Here is a 23,812-nt window from a genome sequence, read left to right on the forward strand (position 1 = left end):
ATCACCTGTATCCTCACCTCCTGTACTGCTGGTGCTGCTCTAATCTTGTTCATACTTCGAAGTGCTTTATTCCAGCCAGGGTGTTAGAATTACTTTGTGCCTGTACCCTTAAGCTCTGGTCATTCTTCGCTGTAATTCCTTGCTGTGGCTCCTGGAAAGGTGTTTTTCTCCCTCCACTCCCCACAATAAATGAGTTTGTCACTTGAAATATACTGCCAATGTGTTACATGTCCCACAGTGTTTGTGGTTATATCAGAAGTGTTTGTTTATAGCACCATAATTCAGCAATATCTTGATTACAGGAGAGATGGTGTTGTAACTCACTGTGGCTTGAGAGAATATTATTTTTCTTTTCCTTTAATATAAAATGTTGATTTTCAGTCAATACACTGAAAGAAAAAGGTGCAGTTGTTGCCCTAGTAACCAGCTGCCTTGTAAACCATAAGATGGTAGGAGCACAAGGTGTTAATTGTTCCAAGTGCTGCTTGTGGTCAAGGGTAAAAGCTAGAATGGGAGAGATCATAAGAAACACCTGGGAAGATGAAGTCAGCTGGTGTGTGGTTGGAGAAAGCCGAGCAGGTAGAGCTAACGTGAGAAGTACCAGAGGTGCCACCAGGGGTGCAGGATGAGTGGAATTGTGGCCTCATGTGAAGGAGTCCATGAGTGAAGCCTGCAAGAGCACAGCACTCCCTAGGAGCTGGATGGGATTTTACCAGGCACTCTGAGGGTTCAGCACTCCATCACCACAGGCAGTAGCTCTCCCTGACAATGCTCATTCCCTTCCCCTGACCAAACCCATCTCCATTTTCCCTTCCGCTTGGTGTACTCGGTGTCTTGCTACGCTCTGCTCCAGAAGGTTCCTTCCTTCACCATGAATTTCGACTTGTCCTTCCCATCACACACCTGCCTGGGCTGCAACACAGGAACTTCTTCAGCTTCACTGCCCTGCTGAGCAGGTCCTGCTCTCTTTGCATGGCACAGCTGGGCACAGCACAGTACCAACATTTCCTGCATGTTCCTGCTGTGCTCATCCTGGCTCTGCTGGCTGCTGATGGGCAGGAGGGCAGACTGAACAAAAGCATCTGTGCCTCTGCCCCAGCCCTCCATGAGGCACAGCCCCCCAAATCCAGTGGGTTTCCTGCTGGGGCTGGGAAGCAGCACCAGGAGGACTCTGTCTGCAAGGGGTCTCAGAGGGAGAAAAGCTGCATGAGGGCTTCCCTCCCACGTCTCCTCCCTCAGACCAAAGCAAGCTGGCAAGACAGCAGCCTCATGCTCCACAGCATCTGCCACCTCTCCCCTCTCTCCCCCTGCCCAGTCCTTGCCACCTGGAGAGCAAACAGAAATACTGTGAGGTCTGCGGGAAGCTTTTCTGCTTTGTAGCATTTACCGTATCTGAATGCCCCCTGAACCTGCCAGCATGTGCATTCCCTTAGGAAATAAAGGCAAGGAGCACAGAAAAGACAGTATATTTTCAAGATAAGCCCCTCCCAGGGGCAGGGTTATGCTAAGCAGGAGCCTCTGCCCCAGCATGGGACACGGATTACATCTACACGACAGTAACATATGGAGAGGAGGGCTCATGTCCTGCAGAGAAAAAGGATGGGACACCAGTATTTTTCCCCCTTGGACTCCATTGTCCAGGGATGTATTCCTGATGTTTCATTAATTTCTAGAGAGCAGTTTTTCCCCCTGTTGCTTTTATTTACTAACTCTTGGTGTTTATACTTTGCAATGAAGACATTGCAGTGAGCCATGCCACAAAGCCCTGAGTGCAATCTAATGACATGTCACACTGGGGATGAAGCCTACATTTAAGCAGAGGCTTATTTTCTTTCTCTTGCTTCCCCTGGTACAGCTGCCCGTGACAATGCAGCCACCTTCCTCTCAGCACAGCCTGATGTAGACCTCTGCTGCTGATCAGGGCTGGGATTTCTGCCATTCATCCTTTACACTAAGAAAACACAGTCTGAGTGAATAAAGCTGAGAAACCATGAATTTTTCCAAGCAGAGAGTGCCTGGGCAGCACTTCAGATAGCAAAGCTGCATTTTAACTGGGATCTGTGGGAAAGACTGAAAAATAAAGATGAATGAGTTTGGTTGGGTAATTAGATAATAAAATTGAAGGCTCTGGAGTTTAGCCCAGAAACATAACCCAGTATATGTGGCTGGCTAGCCTGCTCACTCTCCTACTGCTGGCAGCACAGTCTTAACCCAGCCAGGAGAGCTGTCCTTCAGAGTCCAAGCACAGAAATGCATTTGTGTCGCACAGGATCAGTCCTGCCCTCTGCCAGACTCCCAGCAGCTGGATTAGCTCCCCACAGGTGAGGCAGGGCTGCAGAGAGGTGCTGCAGGACTCCAAGTGGGCTTCCCAAACCCAGAGGGGAGCTGGGCACCGGAACAGGTTCCTCAGGGAAATGGTCACAGCACCAAGCCTGACAGGGCTCAAGAAGCATTTGAATAATGCTCTCAGGAACACTCTGTGATTCTGGGGCTGTCCTGTGCAGGGTCAGGAGATGGACTTGATGCTTGTGGGTCTCTTCCAATGCAGGAGATTCCATGATTCTGTGAACTCCCATGCATATCTCGTGTCAGTAAATACTGCTGTGGCTCTGTAGAGGGTGGTGTTTCAGGGTAAAAAGGGCAGCAGAGCCAGTCTGAAAGGAAAACTGGGAGTGATTTTGCTTTCTGGAGTGACTGTTTTCCTGGATTCAGTTTTCAAATTGCTGCAGAGCTGAAAAGCAAAGCAAAGGCAAGTTCTCTTTGACTTGGGAAATACTTCAAAAATAAAGCAAGCTCATTTTGAAAGGCACTTTGTCAGCTGCCCTATTTTTAGGATTGACTCCTACAGGTCCTTCCTTCAATGATAACAGTTTTGCCTGAGCAATGACTAGGGACTGCAGGATTTAGGCTTTTAATAAAGCAATTGTGTAATTAAAAATAAATGGGTCTCTAGTGTCACTATTTAAAAGAAAAGAAAACTTAGATCAAATAAGGCAATTCTTTCTTTTTGGTTTAGTCTGCTTGGATCATGCAGAGCTTTAATGACGCAGTCACAAATGTTGTATTTAAAAGGCCTCTTAGTTGCTGAGAGGAGCCCCAGGAGAGGGCTATTAACTGGCCAAATTAGGCTATTTATTTTTGTGAGTTTTGCAAGTTTGAAAAAGAGAGGCACATTTTCACTTAGGAGAGTGATATTTCAAATAGGTCACAGGAAACTCTGGCAGGCGGGGAGCAAAGCAGAGCGTCAGTAGGAAAACATTAACCAGAGACATTTTGCAAGTGCAAGTCGACATTTGGGTTCCTAATGGCTTCTGAAGTCCATTCAAAAATCTTTCAGTGAACATAAAATAGGGGCAAGGCACTGCAGCTGTGCAGGAGCCCCAGCCTGATCCTGAATCCCTGAAAAATGGCAGAGCCATGGCCAGGGTGCTGCTGTGAGAGAGCCCAGGGCTGCCAGCACAGCCAGTGGGATGTGTTTGGAGGAGATGGACCCTGCCTCTGGTCAGGAGAGAGCTGGGGCTCACAGACAGTCAGTCCCAAAACCTCACTGCACCTTTCCTGCCTTAGCTTTGATTTTGATTCTTAGGACAAACCATGAACTTTATTTTCCCCTCACATAATCACAGCCTGGAGTAAATCAGGAGTGACTTCAGTAAATACTGTAAAGCAAGCTGCATGTACACCTTCAGCATCAGACACAATATATTTTAAATACAGGTTGAAAAAGGTGTCTCCACGCCACCTCTGCAGGCACAGCACCAATAGTACACATTTCCCTCCTTTTCACCTTTGCAATTACCTTAAAGCCTACTCAGGAATTATTTAGGTGAAGTTACTTGAAGGACTGGTCCACCTCCCATTACCTTCAGCAGCTGAGGATGAAGTTATCCAGGAGTTAAGAAGCCTCTGGGGCAATGTCAGGCTGCCACTGGGTCCTGTCCTGCTCCAGCAGGGCTGGAGTCCCTTGAGCTGCTGCAACAAGAGCACCACGGCATCTGGTTGTAACAGTTTTGCAGGATCAGGATGAGAAAATAAATGATATGGTAGGATAATAAAAAGCAGTGTTCCTAGAAAGTGAAGTCTAATGGGTTCCTCCTGGTGGATTAGAAATCCAGCAGCCATACATGTCATAAGACAAAAGCAAAGTTAAAGCAAAAGTAACCGTGCCTATTAGAGCAGTCTTCCTCAAGTTCTTTCCCTACATAAACTGGGCAATTGAGGACTCAAAGTACTGGTATGTCTGAGGCTGTGACTGTCACATCAGTGCTTCCACCAGTCCATAACAGGTCTCTATAAAAACACCTGTGACTGTGGTGGGACAGGCTCTCAGTACCACATTTTGCTCCTCTGGCTGGGTGGCCAGGAGGAGCTGTGGGTGTTTTGTGCCCGGTGTTTTCACAGGACTTCAGGTTTTTTATGACTCAGACAAACCAGTGCTTCACTGGATCGGAATTACTGGTGTAAAGGGAGCTGAAAGGGAAATTTGGAGCTTCACCAAAAACCTTGTCAGTCCATACACAAAATGTCAGACAGACCTGGCCCACAACTTTATTCTTCTCATGATCATTGTGCTCTGTCATACTACATAAAACAACCCATCCCACCCTGAACCAACCCAACCAAAACTAGGAGGGGTTTCTGGCATGGCCTTGTCCTGCACTGCAAACAACACTGCACACTCAGCAAGAGGAAACCAGAGGCAGAGAGAGTCCCTGCAGCTGTGTCATAGAAGAAATCCCTGCTCTGACCCATGGAGCATATGACAGGGTGGGCATATTTTTCAGAGGTGAGGAGGGAATTTATAGGGACAGGGAAAGCACAAACATATTGCTTGTCTGTTTGGCATGAAGGAAGCTATAAATAGTGTGACAATTGTCTCCAGAAACCCAGGACAACCTCTGCCCTGATTAGCAACCACACACTGTCCCTTTGGACTTTACTGAAGCCATGCAGGTTGCAGTCACCAGCTCAGCTGGCTCAGTTGTCTGTTATTGCCTCTAAAAGTGTCCTAGCAAAAGCTGCCTTTTCCCAGGAGAGACAGAGCTGGTTCTCTGCCTCAGACAAACCTGCTGTAGCTCCAGTGTTGATCATCATCCCGTTGAACAGCAGAGCTCTTCAGCTGGATTCTGTGCCTTCTTCATGGTTGTAATTTTTCCAGACCTGCTTTGTATATTAGCTTAGCCTGGCAATATTTATTTAGCAGATAAAACTTTAATGCTGCTCCTGTAGAAATAGTTTGCAATATATTAACAAGGCCATAATATTAGTCAAAAGCATTTTTCACGTGCCCCCAAATGTTTGGTGTAGAAGAATCAGCAGATACAAAGATGACAAGTTAACCAACAGGTAAAACAAAAGGATGAGGGGGATCAGGGGTACCATAAACCACTCTCTCCTCCAAGGCCTTGCAGCTCACAGCATGCTGTATATAATGCATGCAAGGTTACTGCTTAAAACAATTCAATATGATCCAAGTCCATCCAGACACAAAGAAATAATTAATCCTTTTCCCATGGATGGGCACAAAGCAAACCATGCCATAGTGCCATCCAGGGACAAATAGGTGTTTCTTGTTCAGTGCATCTGTATGGGCTCACACTGCCTGCCTGGCTGGAGTGGGGCTTTCAGGAAGGCCTGCAAAGATTTGGGTCACTCTTGCTTTCCCTAAACCACCCCATCCCATTGCTCCCCTCCCAGGCACAGCCAGGGGCATCAGAGCCCATCCAGCCCCAGTCACAAAACAGCTCCTGGTCCATGCTGGGGGTGAGAGGGGCCTCTCCAGGGACACCTTCCCCAGGGAAGGGCAAAGACATTCCTCATGGTGATGGGGACTGGCAGTGCCCACTGTACAAACCTCCCCCTGGCCTGTTTTCTTTCTTTCTCTGTTTCCCCATTCAGGAAAAAGCTTCTGTCACAACAGCTGCTGATTCATTTTCTGACTTGGTGCCGAGCATGCCAGACATAACATTTGTTTGCTGCCAAAGTGGTAAAAACAATGACTTACCAGCTCATTTTTCTTCAGTTGATTATGTGGTGGGGGGAGATAGGAGCTTTAATTAAAATTAGATAAGGAGGAGAATAAATCCACTGAGATGCAAAGAGCAATGCTCTGGAAGGCAGGAGAGGAGAGGGCATCTGAGGAGGTGCAGGAATAACCATCACTAAACAAAGGAAAACAAGGGAAAACATGGTCAGTGGTGAGGGACTCTGTGGTCCCTTGCTGCCTTTCACCAACTTCTTGTCTCTACACTTTCCACCATCCAGATGTCAACAGCTTCCCACACCAGCAACTCTCAGATCCAATACTTTGCCTTCCAGACTGAGAGGAGAGAAGCCACCTAAAGATGGCTCCAGTGAGGGCAGACAGGTATACTGGTCTTTGATCCTTTCCATTTTTCTTCCCTGATTTGTCTTCTGTGTTGGAGAACTCCCACTATTAACATTTATTTGTTTCTTAAAACACTGACTAATGATTTGCTCAGCAGAGAGAATCTACATCCAACCCACATTTTGGAAGTGCTCAGGGCAGAGTGACTGGACTGAGATTTTGGCTTGCCTGTTAAACACTAGAGCCAAGTCTGGCTCCAGTGAGTGAAAGTCATGGAAACCAGCATGAGGACCTGCTGTGGAAGAACCATCCAAAGCCATTATCCAAACACGACCATTATCATTTCATCTGATGACAAAGAAAAGCCTAAATCATTCAGAGGCTACAAGAGAGAATTTTGAGGCAGGTGGGGAACAATCCTTCCACAGGTGGAATGTGGCTGTGTGGTCAGATGCTACAATTCAAACCAAGGACTCATCAAGAACTACTTATCCAATGCCTGGTAGCCTCTCCAAACATATGAGGAGGAAAAGCTCACTTTTATACTTCACAAGCTCTTGCATTCTTTGCTTTAAATTGTTGTTTGCTCTCTTCATCTGAGGGGAATACAAAGAATGGCTATTTGCAAATGCAAAACCCAAGATCAAGGAGTCATTCTTGTTCACCAGTGAAAATAAAATAGACACTAGAGAAGCTTTTCAGAAGGAAGGAAGGATTTTCAAGAATACCAAATGAGGCACATAGATACCACCAACAAGCCACTGAAAAAGCTATACACCTTCTTGGAATATTTTTGGAAAATCACCTCATTATGTCAACTTGTATTCAGAACCTGAAAGGAGTATCTTCACCACCATACTCTCACAGAATGGGGAAGAAGGGATTTAAGAGGTATCTTATGTTCTCTACTCTCATCTCTGCTACACAACTAAACTATTCTTTCCTTGACTTGATCTACCTGCATCACTTCACAGGTCCTGTATACACTGTCTCCTTGGATGGCATTGCTAAATTCCTTTACCACAGCAAAATATAAGTGTTTAAGAAAATCTCAAGTTGCTCTCTCAACCAGCTATGTTACAAGATCACCACCAAGAAAGGTTTCTCCCTCCCATGACCTTTTGCTGATTCAGATCCCACAGAAAGCAATGCTGCACTGCAGAGCAATGCTTAAGCTGTGGATTGACACACCTGACCATCCAGAGACACCCTGACCTTCATGGCTTCATCTGGACCTGTAGTTTCCCAGCACCTTTGCAAATTAAGTCTAGAAACTAAAGCATTAAATTGTATTGCTGCATTAGAACCGTCATTTCCAGTCTTTTATCAGCAGGAATGACATTGCCATTCTATACACTAGACCTGTTTTTGTAATACTACGGTTCATCAGAAGTTTTTATGTTAATACCAAATCAGAAATAATACACATGTGATTCATAATAATCTAACTGAATGGTTGCACTGAATGTATCGTAAGAAATTCTGGTTAGGCAAGAAACTCATTAAAGAAATAGTGACTACTATTATCCCACAGCATATATTGTTCTACTGGAAAGTTTCCTTGAGTAGTTTTTTTAATTAGCAGTTTGATATTTTGAAATAGTGTGATCTCCAAAACACACAATTTGTAACACAGACTTGGCTGGCAAAACAAAGGAAAACAAGCAATCTTTTCATAGTTTGCATCTCTAGGGCATATCTTGTCATTTGCTGCTGTATATATGTGTATAACATGGTGACACTGTTCTTGTGGGATTCTTAAAAGTTACTTAGATAAAGAGCTTTTTTATTGGAACATTATATATTGTCTTTTTTCCCCTTTTTTAGAAAATCCACATAAAATATTTGCATAACTTTGGGCTATTCAAATAGAAGACATTGACCCCAGCTGTGTTCTGGTGAATGAATCATTTATGCAGGAGCTCATTGCACAGAACGTATGGTATTTTATCTTTGCTGGGTTTCTGCCAAATACAGTCTGTAACAATTTTTCCCCTTTGCCACATTTACTGCTTGATATCCTTTAAAATATACCAGCTCCAAGTGTGAGAAAGCAAAACAGATTCTGGCCAGCTCTGGCTGAGAGTTGTTTGGATGGATACCCCTGTGCTGGCACCGAGGTGCCCTTGTTTTTGGAGAACATCCATTCCAGATCTGAGGCTCTCCTTGCACTGACTGCTTTTAATAAACATTGAATCAAAGCTAATTTAAACCTGCAGAGAACTGCAGAAGCCCAGGAGCAAGAGAAAACAGGGATCCTCTTCATAACCACAGGAACTGTCCCAGTGAGAGAGTCAAACTTCCACTGCCTTAAACATCCCAAGCTGTGCACCTGCAGGGAAAGCCTGCAGGGAGCAAGGGAGGATGTTTCTGCCACTGCTCTGCTCTGTTACAGCTATCCTCCAGGTACCACTTAAGTGGAATTTGGGCAAGACATATTTCTGCCCAGAAGGGCAGGGAAAAAGATTATTTCATTAAGTGACTGAGGCAGTGCATGACCAAAGCCACTATTACTGCAGGTTTGATTTGAAACGCTAAGGGAGAGGTCAGACTCTCAGCACTGATCTCCCGGGGGAGAGGAGATAAGGCAGAGTGCTAAGGTTTCCACGCTCCCACATGAATAGATAAGGTCTGAATGAGCAGCCTCATCTGTAGGCTGCTTCCCTAAGTGTTTTTCATAGCTTTCACTGGAAACCCTCATACCTTTCTACACTGAATCACATAATTATGGTTTCCACAAGAAATTCAGAGCAGGATCTCCTCCCACAAAATTTCCTCTCACCTGCACTCCTTTCATCACCAGAGATGACTATTTGTCAGCACTATCTCTACTGCTGAAAGGGTTCACAAGCAGCTCAATTTAGCAGCCAGAGTCAAGAATATTTCCCCATGTGCAAGCTTCTAAAACGTGTTTGTGTGTGGCACGAGCATCTCCATGAGGAATCACTCATTCAGGGCACACTTGCAGTCATGATGTGTTCTCCCTGCTAAGCAAGGAGCTTCTTTCACAACAGACAGCCTCCACCATCAGGAGGTTACCTTCCAATTTCCCAGGAAAGCCTTGCTCAGATGGAGATATTGCTAGCAGGATGCAGCCCCATTAATCTCTGCCATCCCAGCTCCTTCTGCCTGAGCTGTTCCCTGTCATAGGAGGCTCCCTCTTCATCACAACCTCCCACGTGCAACAGGAACATAATAGCCTGGTTAAACCTGACCCTGGCTAAACTCCAAATACAGACAAGACAGTGCTCTGAAGGTCACCAGTTAATTCATCTTTCATCAGCAGATTATTTCTGATGTGAAATGTTTGCTCCTATTCCCTCAAAAAAGCAAGCCAGAGTTTATCTGGTTTGAAGGACAGCTCTGCAAGTCCTTCCTGAGAGAGCCACCCCAGAACCTGCACTGACTCCAGTGCCAGTGTTCCAGAGTTTAAAGCACTGCTGTAATTACACTGTTGTACAAACTCCAGTTTTGGTTGCTCATAACTTCATCTATAATTAATTGTTTAGGCTGAAAATTTCTCCAGCTGGATTCAGCCTCAGGCTAAACTCTCATTTTGGCTGAAATGGCTTGTGTCTCTCCCAAGAATATATTTAAGGAAAAAGACTCTTTTTTGCCCCTGTTAAAAGGGTCCTTTTGTAATTTACTGAAATGTTCTCACAACTCCATACTTCTAAAAGCAGCACTTTGAAATACTGGCAGACTTGACTGTTGTGAAACACATCTCTTCATATTGTCAGGGAGGGAGAGAAGAATCACAATTTGGCCAATTTCAGCCTCAGACTTAAACACGTATAAGTATGTATATACATACACACCCATACATATATACATTTAACTCTGACTCCCCTCAGTGCTGAGCAAGCTTGGTGCCGCAGTGTGCCAGACACACGAGGGAAAGGACACGCACGGAATCCAGCAGAGACCAAGGACACTTCTGCAGCTGCAGGGCCTGTAGAGCTTTCACTGCCAACGTGCCCTTTGGCTGCAGGCTCTCTGAGGTATCAGGCCAGAAGAGAGCTGGGGGCAGGTCAAGCTGAGCAGGACACAGACACGACATCTCAGTGAGCACAGGAGAAACAGCTGCTGAAATGAGCCTGGCCACAGAGCAAGGTCTGACCTGTAGGCAGTGAAGATAACCCGGGGTGCACATGGAGCAGCAAAAACAAGTCAAAATGTTCAAAAGCAGTTCAGTAAATCGCTTCTGTCTACCCTGAGAACAGCCAGAGGTGTCTCTACAGAGGTCTGTTCTACAGTGAGACAGAAGTGGAGAAAATGAGTACAGGATCACTCACAATAAAGAGCACAGCACAGTGCAAGGGGGCTGAATGCAACCTGCATGAACAACCTAAAGATTCCTTCTTCAGGCATATCTGAAGCTGAAACCTTATGACAGGCTAAAGGTTTTGTACCTGCTTTCAGAGGTACAGTGATTTCTGGCCATGCAGAAAACAGGCAGAAAGCACATCTGGCTGCAGAGAACAAACCCTAGAAACACAGGAAGTCTTGAAAAATCTGAACACAAAAGTGAAAATTACTTGATTAAAATTTTTACCAGTGCAATAGAGTCCAGAGATGTCATTAGGAAAAAGAAACCCCAGCACATATCTGCCTCCAAGCTAAGCAGGAAAGCAAAATGGCCCCACTCTAACTAAGAAATTAAAACACTTATAGACAGTTCTTACTACTCTGTGAACATGAGTCAGTACAAGTGAAAATGGTGCACAGATGGGCCAGCACAGAAGCAACAGAAGTGCCGTGATATTTACAAGGGGGGGAAAAAAAAAAATCTTCCTTTACAAGTGTAAATATACCAGAGAAATCATCCTCTCGCAGCACAAACTGGGCTTTGATGTAGCAAACACTCCCACCAGGGACGGCACCGGGGGGAAGAGGCATGGCAGACGCTGCATCTGGAAGACAGTAGGCTCAAAGCAGCGAGCTCTTCCAAAGAGTCACAACACACACGAACATGCCAGACACACAGACCATTTCATAGTCTTCATGCACCCAGCAGCAAGGGGCCAAGCACTGTGCCAGGCCATGGAGAGATGCTGAGAAGGAAAGAATGGTGGTGAGTGTTGGGTCTAACAGCTGGAGGAGCACCGTGACAGCCCCACCAGCCTGGGCTCTGGTGCGCTGCCCACGACACCAGACATGCAACAGCTCAGACACACGAACCAAAGCTGGTGGTGTTCTGCATGCAGCCAAGAAAGCAGCACCTGAAGCACTCTGTCCAGCTCTGTGGTCCTCAGCACAGCAAGGACATGGACCTGCTGCAACAGGATAAGAGGGAAAAGGTCCAGGGAGACTTTAAAACACCTTCCAGTACCTAAAGGGGCTATAAGAAAGATGGAGGCAAATATTTTACCAGGGGCTCTTGTGACAGGACAAGGGGTAATGGTTTTAACTAAATGAGTTGACTTTAACTAGATGAAAGGAGAGGTTTTCTTACAGTGAGGGTGGAGAAACACTGGCACAGGTTGCCCAGGGAGGAGGTAAATGCCCCATCTCTGGAAACATGCAAGGTCAGGTTGGATAGGGCTGTGAACAGCCTGATGTTTGGCCTGAACTAGATGACCTTTAAAAGGTACCTTCCAACCTAAATAATTCTATGATTTTTGGGGCCCTCAGCCTCTCACAGAGCAGCAATAACACAGGGGGTCTTTTTCTTCAGCCTCTTTCAGGTCTCCTCAGTGCAAGCTGCAATGAGTTCACAGCGAGAGCATTGGGCTGAGCTCTCCAGACTAATCACATTCCTCCCCACACGTCTTCCCCTCACCTGTAAAACAGCAGTAACAATATTTACACTTCTGCAGTTGGCTCAAGATGTGGAATGAAAATTTAATTATCATCAGTGCTATTCACCTGTGAGGAACAGCTCACAGCCTGACCACAGCAGGAACGAGTCGAGCCCGAGGAGCCCAGAGTGGAGCTGCAGGAGACAGCACAAATCTCATCCCTGTGGTAAAAAGGTGTGGCAGCTTTGAATGGGAGAGAAACAGCTTCCCCATCCCTTATAAACTTGTTTAGAGTGAATTATCACAGAATTTCCTAATGGATTTCCAGTTTGCAGGTCAGGCAAACTCCTGCCATTCAGTGCTCTGCCCACTGACTCTGCAGTGACACACATACTTGTGTTCTACAGGAAAACCATTTTTAAACAATAAATCCGCCTTTCCAAACCTCTCAACTCCCCCGGGTCCCTCTAACAACTTTTGTGGGTTTGTGCTACATTGTCTCACTCCTGAAGACCTTTTTTTCCCCAGTGTTGCGTGAAAGACCCAAGCACAGCAGGAGAAATTAATTAACAGAGCAGACAGCTATTCTGCCATCAAATGAACAAAATTAAATAGTACCAGAGACTTACACTTATAGTCACCCCTAAGTGTTTCGCATGACAACAGCAGGGGAAACAGAGTCCAGACTGTTGTTTTAATGTTGATAATATTCCAAAATCCACAGCGCTTACCAATTTCTCAGTGGAAATAAAACCTTTGACACCAGTGGGAATTCTGTCTGGGTGTGAAAGCTGGTGGCTATATTATGATCCAGCAGTAAGAGTCTGTTTTGATTGTCAGATGTTTAGCACCATTCCCTTCTACGCCTGCCCAGAGCACCTGGACTGACAAGCTGAGGACAAAACTTGAATACATCTGTGCACTCACGTGCTTTCTGCCAAAGCTCGTGCTGGTGAGGACCTGACTGTGCTCTCCACTACAGGCAGGGTTTATTTATACTTTGCAATCACTCCCAGCAGCTGGAGGGCTGCCTGATGTGTCAGCCTGTCTGCTGCAGAGCGTTGGCTTTTTGCATCTCAGCTGGTTTGTTACTGCTCAGATGCTGACCAGGAGTGGGCTGCTAATTTCTCCCACATCATGAAGATGTTAAGGAATATAGGGGGAGGGAAGGGGAGAAGGGAAGCATTATGATACAGCAACAGTAAGAGGGAAAAGAGTTAAAAAGAAGACAGGAACAAAATTCAAAGGCACACGAGTGTAAGACAGCATCACTTCAGGCATATGTCAAAATAGTGTCAGATTTTTCTCTGTTCATTAAGTCAACAGTTAAACACCCACCAGCTCTGCTTTTTACTAGCCCTGGAGTTCTGCTGCATCTGGAGAACCTCTCCATGACATCAGCAGTAGAAACAACTGTCAGCAGATAACCTCATTCGTGAGTAGGTTGTGTAACCCCTTCCACTCGTGTCACCATGAGGGCCACGAGCAGGGGTCAGGTCACAGACTCCATGTGGTGGAGACCAGCCCAAGCACAACAGAAGCTGTGGGAAAATGACATGAATTTTATCAAATTTTCCTAGTTTTATGTCACATGTAACAGCACTTAGTATTTGTCCCTAGAGTTTGATAAAAAGAAAATCATCCCCATAATACTAAATTAAAAGCATCAATTTTATATCTATCCAGCTAGTGTGGTAGAGATCACCAGCCTGTGGTGAGGAATGGTCCCAGCAAGGGAACATCTGTGCATTCTGGGAAGAATTCGGGGTCTGGGAAGAGCCCCCTGTCCAGAATTTGGAGTTCTTAACTCTCTCATTTACAGAAGATTCACAGAGAAAGAACCTGACATATGAGTGCTCTCCAACAGAACTTTGAACCTGTAACAATAGTTTATATAAAATTATTGCCCAATTATAAAATTTTGTGCTGTGGTTAAAGAAAACCCAAACAAACCTTATGCAATAACTTAAGAATAAAAGTTAGTTAGTTTCCCTTTTTGTACATAACTTTTATTATATTCATTGGAAGTTTTCCATTACAGGTAGAAGGATGAGTAAACAAGCAAACTCTTGTTTACAAAAGAGGGGCAACATTGTCCAAGGGAAGAGTGCATATTAGATTGAGACTATGGTAATTTCCTAGGACTGTATTTAGATGAAAGAAGCTGGGGTTTTCAGTGGTTTTGGCCTCTAAAGCCTTCCCAAGGGACACGTATAATCTCGCTGTGATAAGTCTCCCTTAGGTTTAGGAGCCAAGAAGACAGAATCATCTCTCTTCTGCAAGAGCCAGCATCCAGAATTTGGCAAGAAACACACTTTGCTCCCAGGCAGCATCAGCCCTGAGCTGTACCTGCTCTTTGCCATTATACCAACCCAGGCACATAAATCACATCCAGTCTGAGGGAAAAATCCCACACAGACACCTCGGCTGCCCTGACACTACCTGTTCTGCACTCCAATTTCCACACTTCTCAGCCCAAATACGGCTGCTTTATGCACTGTTTTATTACTTCAGGTAATACTGCACACTCTCTGCGAGAGGAACAAAGACTTTGGTGAAAGCAAGCTTGTTTGTCTGAGGGTTTTGGGGTTTTTCCCGTAAAAAAAAAAAAAAAAAAATTCTCCCCACTTGTAACTATGAACATTCCTCAACAGTCCTCACCGCAGTCAGCCAAAAATCACATGAGGTCTTTCTGAAAAACTAAGTTCTGTGCAATGAAGTTATTAACTGCTGGGAAAGGCAGAAAAGCTTTTTTACAGCTGTTCATTGATGCACTGAACGTCACCTTACACCCTATAGCCTTTTTGGATTCTGCAGACTTCTGGAGTAGGCTAAGAAAAAACAAAAATCTTGGCCAGAGCAGTTATACTGCTTCTTGAGACATGGTTTTTTTTGGGTTCAGGCCTCAAATTCTCAGCCAGCAATTTCTGTCCCTGGTGGAAATTAAAAAAAAAAAAAAAAAAGAAAACCCTAAAAAAAATGAAAAAAAACCAAACAAAACAAACCCAAGAACAAAAAAAAACCCCAAAACACCCCAAAACAAACAACATTACCAAAAAATAACCAAAACAAAAATCCCCAAACAAACAAGAACAAACAAAAAAACCCCCACAAACCACCAACAAAACAAAACAAAAAACCACTCACAGAACACACCAGGTTTGTCTGCTTTTTAGGAATCCAGAGAATAAATATGATTTCCTAAGGCATTTGCAAGGGCTGGGGTGAATTGACCCCAAGCCCCAGCAGCCTTCCGTGGAAGATCACAGTTATTCTGACAAAAGCCAGCAGTGCCTGGCTCCAAACCAGAGTGCTCCCAGACACACAGTGCTGAGACCTGGGAGAGGAGCAGCCTGGCCATGCCAGCTCCCACTGGCACCCTGAGAGCCACATCCCTGTGCTCCCACAGCAGGGGACAGCCTGGTCCACCTGCTGAAGTCCCCACACTGAAGCTTGAGCCTGTCCGTACAACAGCTTTAATGACTCTCAGAAACTTTTCACACAGGGACCACGGCTTGTGCTGCTCCCTTCAGTTTCAGACAGGTGCCCAAACCCCTTGGTTTAACCCACTGGCTGACATCCTGCAGTAAATGAGGCCAGAATTCATTTTCTCTGTTTAATTTATGTTTCAACATTTTTATTCTAAAGCTGTACATGGATGCTTGGATACCAGCAGGTGCATTTCATTGGTACACAAACCATACCTGTGGACCTACAGTCCTGTTCTTATCCCTGTGTGCTCCTGCAGGAGTACACCACTCCTCACACCCAGTCTGCTGCTCCGCTTCCTCTCCTCTTTCCCTTTTAAATGGCACAGACAGCCGATGAAGAGCCAGGCACTCACCTTGACCCAGAGATGAATCTCCACCAGACCTTCTCAGCAGGAACAACCAGGTTTGAAATGAGAGGAAATACTTGGCAGGTGCTCCCAGGGGACTGGCCAAAAATAACTGCACTCTCTAGTAAATGTCCATCTGAGTACTACTAACATTTCTCGTTTAAGAGTGCGTCTGAAGCATTTTATTTACACAAGGTGAGGCATTTGTTTGCAGTCGCCCGCAGACCCAGCACACAACAGGGAACGCTCAAACCCGTTTTAATCGCCTGTGTAAGGTGCCCGCGCTCCCCACGCAGACAAGGGATCTTTTAGGGTGTGATTAACTGCAATTAGGAACCTACCTCTCACCTTTGATTATAGCAGTAGTCTAGACAGCCTGTGTTGGCAGAGAACCGACAGACTTAAAATTACCTTGTACAAATATTCCCCAATGCATCGGCTATGCAAGGAAACAGACCGGAGGCTCTCTGGGAAGAGGGTTTTACCGAGTAGCACTCGACACTTGGCAGGCAGTGAGGAGCAGGTAAGGCTGTTTACAGGAGCTCTCCTCAGCCGTGACTTCCACCGGGCAGCTCGCAGCCCAGAACGCCGCAGGCTGGGCGAGCCGGGTCCCGGAGCGCTCCTTGCCGCTCAGCTGCTGGCACCGGAGAGCAAAGTCTGCTGGATGTCAGCTCTGGCGCAGGACCAGAGCCGGCAGCGTGGCCAGCCGCCAGCCCATGGCTCAGGAAAACCTACTGAAAAGCTGCTCCTTCCTTCGGCACGGGATGCAGCTGTGGCTGAGGAGCCCGGGAATAGCCTCCAGTCCTGTAGCCGCGGGCTGCTTCTGGTGCAGGCTGACGGCTGCTCGTAGCTCAGCTCCTACTACTGCTTGCCTTTTTAAAATTTTTTTAAGGAACCACTTGGATCATAATTTTAATCAAGACTTTAGAAAACAAGGCATTTAGAAAATTTGGCCAAATGTATGCCAGCTTCATTAAAGAATTTAAAAGCTCCCCCCAAATTAGCAAATTTTTTACTTAGAAAAGAATTGTTGTATTTGAAAATACTGCCATAAAAATACCTCAGACAGGAGATAGACTAAGGTCGAAACACAGTTCAGCCCCTGAAATTACTCGCCTTAAATTGTGTATTTTCATTTTCCATCTTCAATAACTGTGTGGCGAGGCTGTGCATTGCTACATGACAGCTCGCTCTGCTTTTAAAACAAGAGCACTTCAGTAGTAGCTAAATTGATGCCTTTTACGGGCCCATCACTTCCCGAGGGTAATTGATTAGCGCCTGTGAGGGGCTCTGAGATGTAACGGATTACATGTTCTGAGCCTGCTAAATTATTTGAATAGATTTAGGAAGAAGATTCAGAATTTTGTGTGATGCAGTATTACCTTTCCCAATCAGCATTTCCCCTTCCCGTATTTTTGCTCAGTTAGAAAACAAGTGTGCTAAGCCCAGGGAGCAAGAAGAGTTGAGCATGACACCTGTTAAAATATAATAGAAAGCGATTTTTCCACGGAGAGTTTCTCTGATGACTGTTTATTCCGCTATTTAAAGATTACAGCTTTAATCTAGCTCAAGAGAAGAAAACGGAAAGGTCACAGCTCCGTGGAGCTCGGAGCGATGCACCGGGCAGACGGCACTACAGCCCCAAACAACACGCTGTGTTCGAGGCTGCAGCCTCACAACACATCCTCTGTGGTGCAATTTGGAACCATTTAAACTCAGCTGCCTTAAACACAGCCCGAACCAAGAATAGCCTCGGCTCCCGGGCACAGGTCAGGCGATGCTGAGTCACCCGCTGGCCGGGGCCCAGGCTTTCCAGCTGCCTTGGGCTCGGCCTCCTTAAAGACACAACTTGTGCCTGCCGCACACAGCCCAGCTCCAGCTGGGCACGGCCAGCCAGGGATGGCACCCTTGGAAGCCGGGTTTAGCCAGATGCTCGATTCCAGTACGAAATCCCGGTTCGTACCGCCCTGTTTCCCTCCAGCTTCGGAGCGCAGCGCTGCTGCTGCCTTCCTGCTCATTCAAAGCTACATTCATACATCTCTTTGTAATTATGAATCAACTCCCAGGCATCGGTGCACTCCCCAGGCTCACACAGAACGGCAAACAATATACTGTCACGGGTTGCATCAGCTGCACGATGCTCTCTCATGCCTTCAGGCTTGCTAAAGCTGATCCAACGCTAATATAATAATAGCCTTTTTACCCGCCTCCTCCCCCAACAATTACCGGAGGCTTGGAAAGCCATTGATATGCAAATAGCACACGGAGAGGTTATTGGGAACCAGGCTGGGAAGGTACAAATGCTGTCCTGCTAGTTTCCTTTAGTTTGACACGAACGGGAGTGTAGTCCTGAATTTCTCTTTGTATAAACAGGGAGAGAGGCAATATCGTGGATGTATAGACGGGCAAGTGTAGAAGCTGAAGTGCATCTTCTCCAGCACGGCTTCTCTTATCTGGGACCCCTGTTACTCCCCTCAGCTGCTGCAGTAGCAGACACCGGCACAGCACAGAAGAGTCTGTAGCTCCGATAATACGAGCGTGCCCAACTACACAGAGTCACAGAAACGCGCACAGTGTGGGTGTGAAAGGTCTTGCCCCCACATGGCAAGGCACTGTGGAGCCTCAGTTTGCTCTGTCGCCACAGATGAAAGTCAGAAATACAGCATCCCTCTCCCTGTTACCCCACCGCATCCTTCAGCCCAGGCGCTTCTACAGGGGACAGGACCCCCTCCCTGTCCCCCAGCCCATCATGGTCTGTTCGCCTACTATTTTCTCAGGTAATGTTTCCACCAAGGACAAAAAAAGGGCTTTCTGGACCCAAGGCAGTCCTGACACTCGGCTGGAGCAGCCGTGAACAGCAGTGTGTACCAGGTGCTGTGAGGTGACATGGGACTACGATAACTCAGACACTTCTTCAGCCTCTCAGTCCCCAGTAAAGCTTCAGGAATACCTCCTAAAAATAGGCTGCATCCTCATCCCCTTTTCTGTAGCAAAACAACCTATAAATATCACAAAGAAGATGTTTGGCCTGTCATAAACAAATTCCTACCCCCGTTCAAAAGAGCCACAGAGAAGAGGATCCAGCAGCCGATGCACAAGGGGCAACTTGTTTGCTCTGGCGAGAAGGCGGCTGAAACAAATCTATCGGCAGTTTACAGCTGCCCAAGCGCGGTTATTAACGCGACAGAGCCAACACAGCTGGGGGTGATGGCTAAAGGGTCAGTGGAGGGACACACTGGACCCAGCAGAATCTTCCTGCCCAGGTGGTGAACAGCACGGCCATTGGTCGTCTCTGGGGAGGTAGGGGAGTTTTCAGCCTGGAGGTGTTCAGACGTGGCTGTGGCTGAGGTAATCTGGTGTCCATGGGTCCCGCTGCGATGGGGCCTTTGGGCTGGAGACCTCCAGAGGTCGCTTCCAGTCAACAATTCCATAGCTACGTAACCTCCACGTTAAATACCTGGCATTAAAGGGTGAAACTGCAGCAGCTCCTTCCCCTGTACCTCTGTACTTTCCCCGGAACAGGGCACAGCTGCCAGGCCGCACCACCGCCCCATTCCAGCGGGAAGGCGCGGCCGTCCCTGCCCGGGGCTGCGGGCACACGGGGCTGCGGGCACACGGGGCTCCCCGGCGCTGGGGGCCCGGCAGCAGCAGCAGCCCCAACCGCTCCCTCGTTCCCTGCGCTCCCCCCATCGGTGTTTGCTGCCTGCGCCTCCCCGCTCGGGTGAGCGATGCGGGACTGACGCCGATGTGGCGGAAGGATGCGCGCCGGGGTCGCGTTTTCGGGGAGAGGCAAAGGCTGGCGCGGGCCGGGTCCCTCCTCGCAGACACCCGCTCCGCTGAGGGGAGCGGGGCCGGGCGGGGGCGCGGCCCGGCGGGGAGCGCGGGGGCGGTGGCGCGGAGCGCCCGCCCCTCACGGCCGCGTCCCGCCCCGGCGGAGACGGGAGTGGAGCCCGCGGCAGACGCAGCCGTGCCGCGCCGCGCCATGGCGGGCCGCCGCCTCCTGGGGCTGCTGCTGGCCTTCGCCGCGCTGCTGGGCGCAGGTAGGGCGGCCCGGGCCGGGCGCGGCGGGAGGGGGCGGCCCGGGGGAGAGGGGCCGGCCCGGGGGAGAGGGGCCCGGGGGGCGCGGTGTGCCGTGCGCATGATCGCGGCGCCGGGCTCGGCCCAGGAACGGCGGTCCCCCGCCCCCGGCCGGGGTCACCCCGCGGGATGCTGCCCCCAAGGGATGCTCCCCCCGAGGGATGTTCCCCCCGAGGGATGCAGGCGTTGCGGCCGTCGCGCCGTGGAGGCTTCTCGGGCTGGATATTCCCCCCGGTAGCACGGAGCCTGCCCCGGGGGGCCTCACGGGGCCGGAGGGATGCGCCCCGAGGAGGATGGGAGCTGGGAGGATGCACCCCCGGGGGATCGGCTCGGGGAGGGGGCTGCCCCCTCCGGGCCCCACCCAGCGCAGGGCACCCCGACTCCGCAGCGGATGGCGGGCTGCCAGCCTGTGCATCAGGGCCGGGCCGCAGACCATCCTTGTCCCCCCTCCTTCTCCCGACGCCCAGCCTGGGCTGTGCCCGCCTCCGGCCCGCTGCCCCGCGGGCCATGGGGCCGGTCCCGCAGCGGGACCCTCAGGCAGGGCGGCCGGAGCCTGCGCTAGGTGACAGTGCTGGTGACAGACGCGTCTCGCAGCGCAGGGCTGCCTTCGGGTGACAGCGTTACAGCGATGCTTAAGAAGCGCGGTGCTGCAGGTATAAAGCCCTGGAGCAGCCTGGGGCTCAGTTAATCCTGGACAGAGGTAGCCATGGAGCCGCGAAATGAGTTTGGGTTTGTGGCTCTGCTCGCTGAGCTGTTGGATTAGCGGATTCTCTGTGTGACCCAAATTTGTCGGGCTGCTGGTTGTATTCTTGCTCTTTTTTTTTGGTCCCGCTGTTATTTCTGCAGATCAGAACAGTCTAACCCAGAAATCGTTCCCAGCTAAGTAGCAACTAGGAAGGAAAAAATAAAATGCTGGTTTAAGGAGGGTGGGGAGGAAGAAATTAAGATTAATGCAAAGTTTACCAGTACTCTTTGTCTCCTTAAAAAAAACCCAACAGTGCTCTTAAAAAGCTGTGTGTTTGAATTGAAAAGAAACGTTCTTCTAAAGGTTATACAGAGGAAATAGACAACAATTATGTAAAAAGCCTCCGGAAAGTTTTTCTAAACAAAATCTGCTATTAACCAGGAGGCACCCGGCAAGCACAGAATGGTTAGAAGCTATCAGCATCAAAGCAGATAGCAAACTGAAACCCTAGCAGCTCTTGCTGTTGGAACAGATTAGGTTTTCCATGAGTCAGCCTGGAATTAGTTTGTTTGCAGTTGGTACCTACCTGTTTGTGCACCTGGAATGGTAACAGTGTGGTACAGAGTTGTTTGTGCTGACCAGGTTAGCGGCTGCATTTTTAAATGATGGATATCAGTTTGACAGGCCGAGCTGAGGCGGTGCATAAAATCTTGATTTTGGGTTAAAAAATGGTTAGTACTAAAGCTCTTTGCATTTTGTATATTTCGCAGTGTGGGTAAACAAAAATGCTGTTTTGGAGCTCCTGGGCTGCAGAGTCCAGCTCTTAAATATCATTGGCTGTGTTTCTATCAAAATGAATTTCACCGAAACATTCATAAATCACTCCTGCCAGCGTGAGGCTTCACAGGTAATTGAACAACATTAAGTTTGTCTCCTCTCCGAACTGTTTAAATTGCTTCTCCGTGGCAATCACTGTGCACGGAGGGAGCGGGCTCTGCTCCTGCCTCCCGTCCTTGACACGGGGCACACCGAGCTGGTGCTGGAGTGCGGCACAGCCTTTCCACGCGGCCTCTGCTTCCTCCGCGGTGTGTTTGGCAGTGCCTCTCCCAGCCCGTGCGTGGGTGCCTGCTCCTCCCTCCCTCTCTCTTCCCCAAATGTGTTGGAACGGCTTTGCAGCATCCTGAGAGAGCCTTGGGAGCCCTTCCCCGCCTGAGCACTGAAGTGGTCTTTAGTGTACCAGCACAACCTCCCTGCCATCATCCTGTACCTGTGGGAAGGTAACAGGTGGTGGCAAGGCAGTGGGTGTCCCAGGCAGGCCATTCTCTGCCATTTCTTCGGAACAGCAGCAATAGAAATCACACTTCATTGCCTCTATTTCCCAGTGGGTTAGGTTTTTTTTTTTTGTTTGTTTTTTGTTTTTGTTTTTTGTTTTGTTTTGTTTTTTGGGGTTTTTTTGGGGTTTTTTTTTTTGGCTTCTTGTTCTAAAACACCTACATCTGTTGCGCTGAAGGCAGGCTGTGGGCAGCCCAGTCTCTTGGGAGCTCAGAGATTTACAAATTACCAAGAACTAAGAATAACAAACAACAAAACCAGTACCTAGTGTGATTCCTGCAGCTGTGGTCCAGATCCACTACTGACACAAGACTGATGTGCCTGTGTCTGTCCAGTAAAGCAGGAGCAAACTTCTCTTTTTAACTGGAAAAAAAATGGGTTTGGGCTCCTCTTTGATCACATTCTAGTGCATTTCCCTTCATGGGAAGGTAAGTAAGCCATTCTCTTCATGGCTGTGTGCTTCTGTGCCCTGTCTGGACTGTCAGATGCAGCTGTGCCACATCTGTCTGTGCCTCCAAGCTGCCTGTGGCTGCAGTGCTGGAAACAGGCACTGCTTGTAGGGCCCAACCCATTGGCCAGTGCTGCTAAACTCTGCCCTGTTCCCAGTGTGTTTGGGGGCAGAAGCATTAAAGTATTTTGAGACAGTGGAGAAAACCAAACACCCTGCAAAGTCTATTGGCTGTAGCCAGAGGCAGGCATTCCCTATGCCAGCATGGTGCTTTAAATTCACAGATCTGTTACTTTTCCAGAATATAGTTAAGTTTCATGTTTATGAGTCATCCAGGGTTAACCACATGCTTGTGGAAAACAGTAAGAGTGGAGCAAGAAACTTACCACTCTTGTTTTCCCTTCTCCTGTCCTCAGTCTCATAAGCCAGTACAGAGATGCATTGATGTGTTTTCTTTGAAAGCTGGCAAATTTGACATCTGAGGGCTTTTTGGAGGGAGCACAAGGTTTCCTCTCGCAGGCCAGGCAGAAGGGGCACGTGCAGTTTTTGTGCTTTACCTTTTGTAAGAAAGGGTTGAAGAAAACCTTCCCTCTGCAAGCGGTGATAAGAGCAGCTGGGCATGTCCTCCAAAGTTGCCATCTCAGCACTCACAAGCTGTGTTGTCACCCGTGTCCTCACTGGCAGCATCTCACAAATCACCTCTGCTCTCGAGTGCGACTACCAGCACCCACCAGCAATTACAGTAATCACTAAAATGTGAAGGCAATATTAGACAGTGCAATTAGCTCTGTGTAAGTGTTGCACAGATGGCCGCAGTCCCTGCGGGCAGCTCCCCTGCACCGGCTGCACACCGCAGTGCCCAGCGGAGGGCACGGGGAAAGCAGAGAGGAGCCATCTCTTTTCCAGATGTTTTTTTCAGGTGTCTGGACTCCGTTTTGCACTGGGCAGCTGTGGATGCAGCTGGCAGAAAAGGGGGTGCCAGTGCCAGGTGGCCCTGTGTCTCTGTGCCCCATCACTTGCTAGGGTCACTCACCATGGATGTTCCAGAAGAGTTGCAGGGAGGAATTATTTGGAATAGAAGAGAAAGGCTGGGTTTGGCATTGTTGTCGAAACTAAAGGAGATAGCAGCATTGTATAAAGCTGCTAAAAATCTTTCTTATAATACATTATTGTGTTATTAAAGTTATAATAACCAGGTATCAGTGGCGAGTCAAAGTAATACATTTAAAGAATAATTTTTACTTAGGTAATGTCTTTAGTGTGTATAACAAAGCAGGAGAAGGCAAATTGGTTTTCTTACAAATTATCTCTGATCTTTGAACACATATGCATTCATTAAATGTGCCGTGCTCAGATATTTATG

General features: G+C 47.9%; 1 protein-coding gene and 1 long non-coding RNA gene across 4 annotated transcripts in view; one reads left to right on the plus strand and one right to left on the minus strand.

The window, feature by feature from the left end:
- Window positions 1–22: 22 nt before the first annotated feature.
- LOC121363239 lies at window positions 23–16,603 on the minus strand. 2 transcript variants are annotated; one of them, XR_005956656.1, is made up of 5 exons: window positions 16,319–16,603; window positions 6,005–6,161; window positions 5,067–5,223; window positions 3,864–3,972; window positions 23–2,731 (listed from the first exon to the last, which is right to left on the minus strand). It is a non-coding gene; the product is annotated as an uncharacterized LOC121363239 (long non-coding RNA). The 2 variants fall into 2 exon arrangements; XR_005956657.1 differs by having other exon boundaries at window positions 3,800–3,972.
- A 2,739-nt stretch (window positions 16,604–19,342) lies between these two features.
- CD99L2 (CD99 molecule like 2) overlaps window positions 19,343–23,812 on the plus strand; it is a 31,392-nt gene continuing 26,922 nt past the window's right edge. The window contains exon 1 of one of the 2 annotated variants that reach the window (XM_041485164.1): window positions 19,343–19,947. In XM_041485164.1, the coding sequence (XP_041341098.1) occupies window positions 19,653–19,947 (295 nt within the window). In that variant the 5' untranslated portion in view covers window positions 19,343–19,652. The remainder of the gene's footprint in view (window positions 19,948–23,812) is intronic. The other variant, XM_041485163.1, reaches the window with a different exon arrangement.

This window comes from Pyrgilauda ruficollis, unplaced genomic scaffold, assembly GCF_017590135.1.
Source record: "Pyrgilauda ruficollis isolate IOZ18807 unplaced genomic scaffold, ASM1759013v1 scaffold7, whole genome shotgun sequence".
NCBI classification, from domain to species: domain Eukaryota; kingdom Metazoa; phylum Chordata; class Aves; order Passeriformes; family Passeridae; genus Pyrgilauda; species Pyrgilauda ruficollis.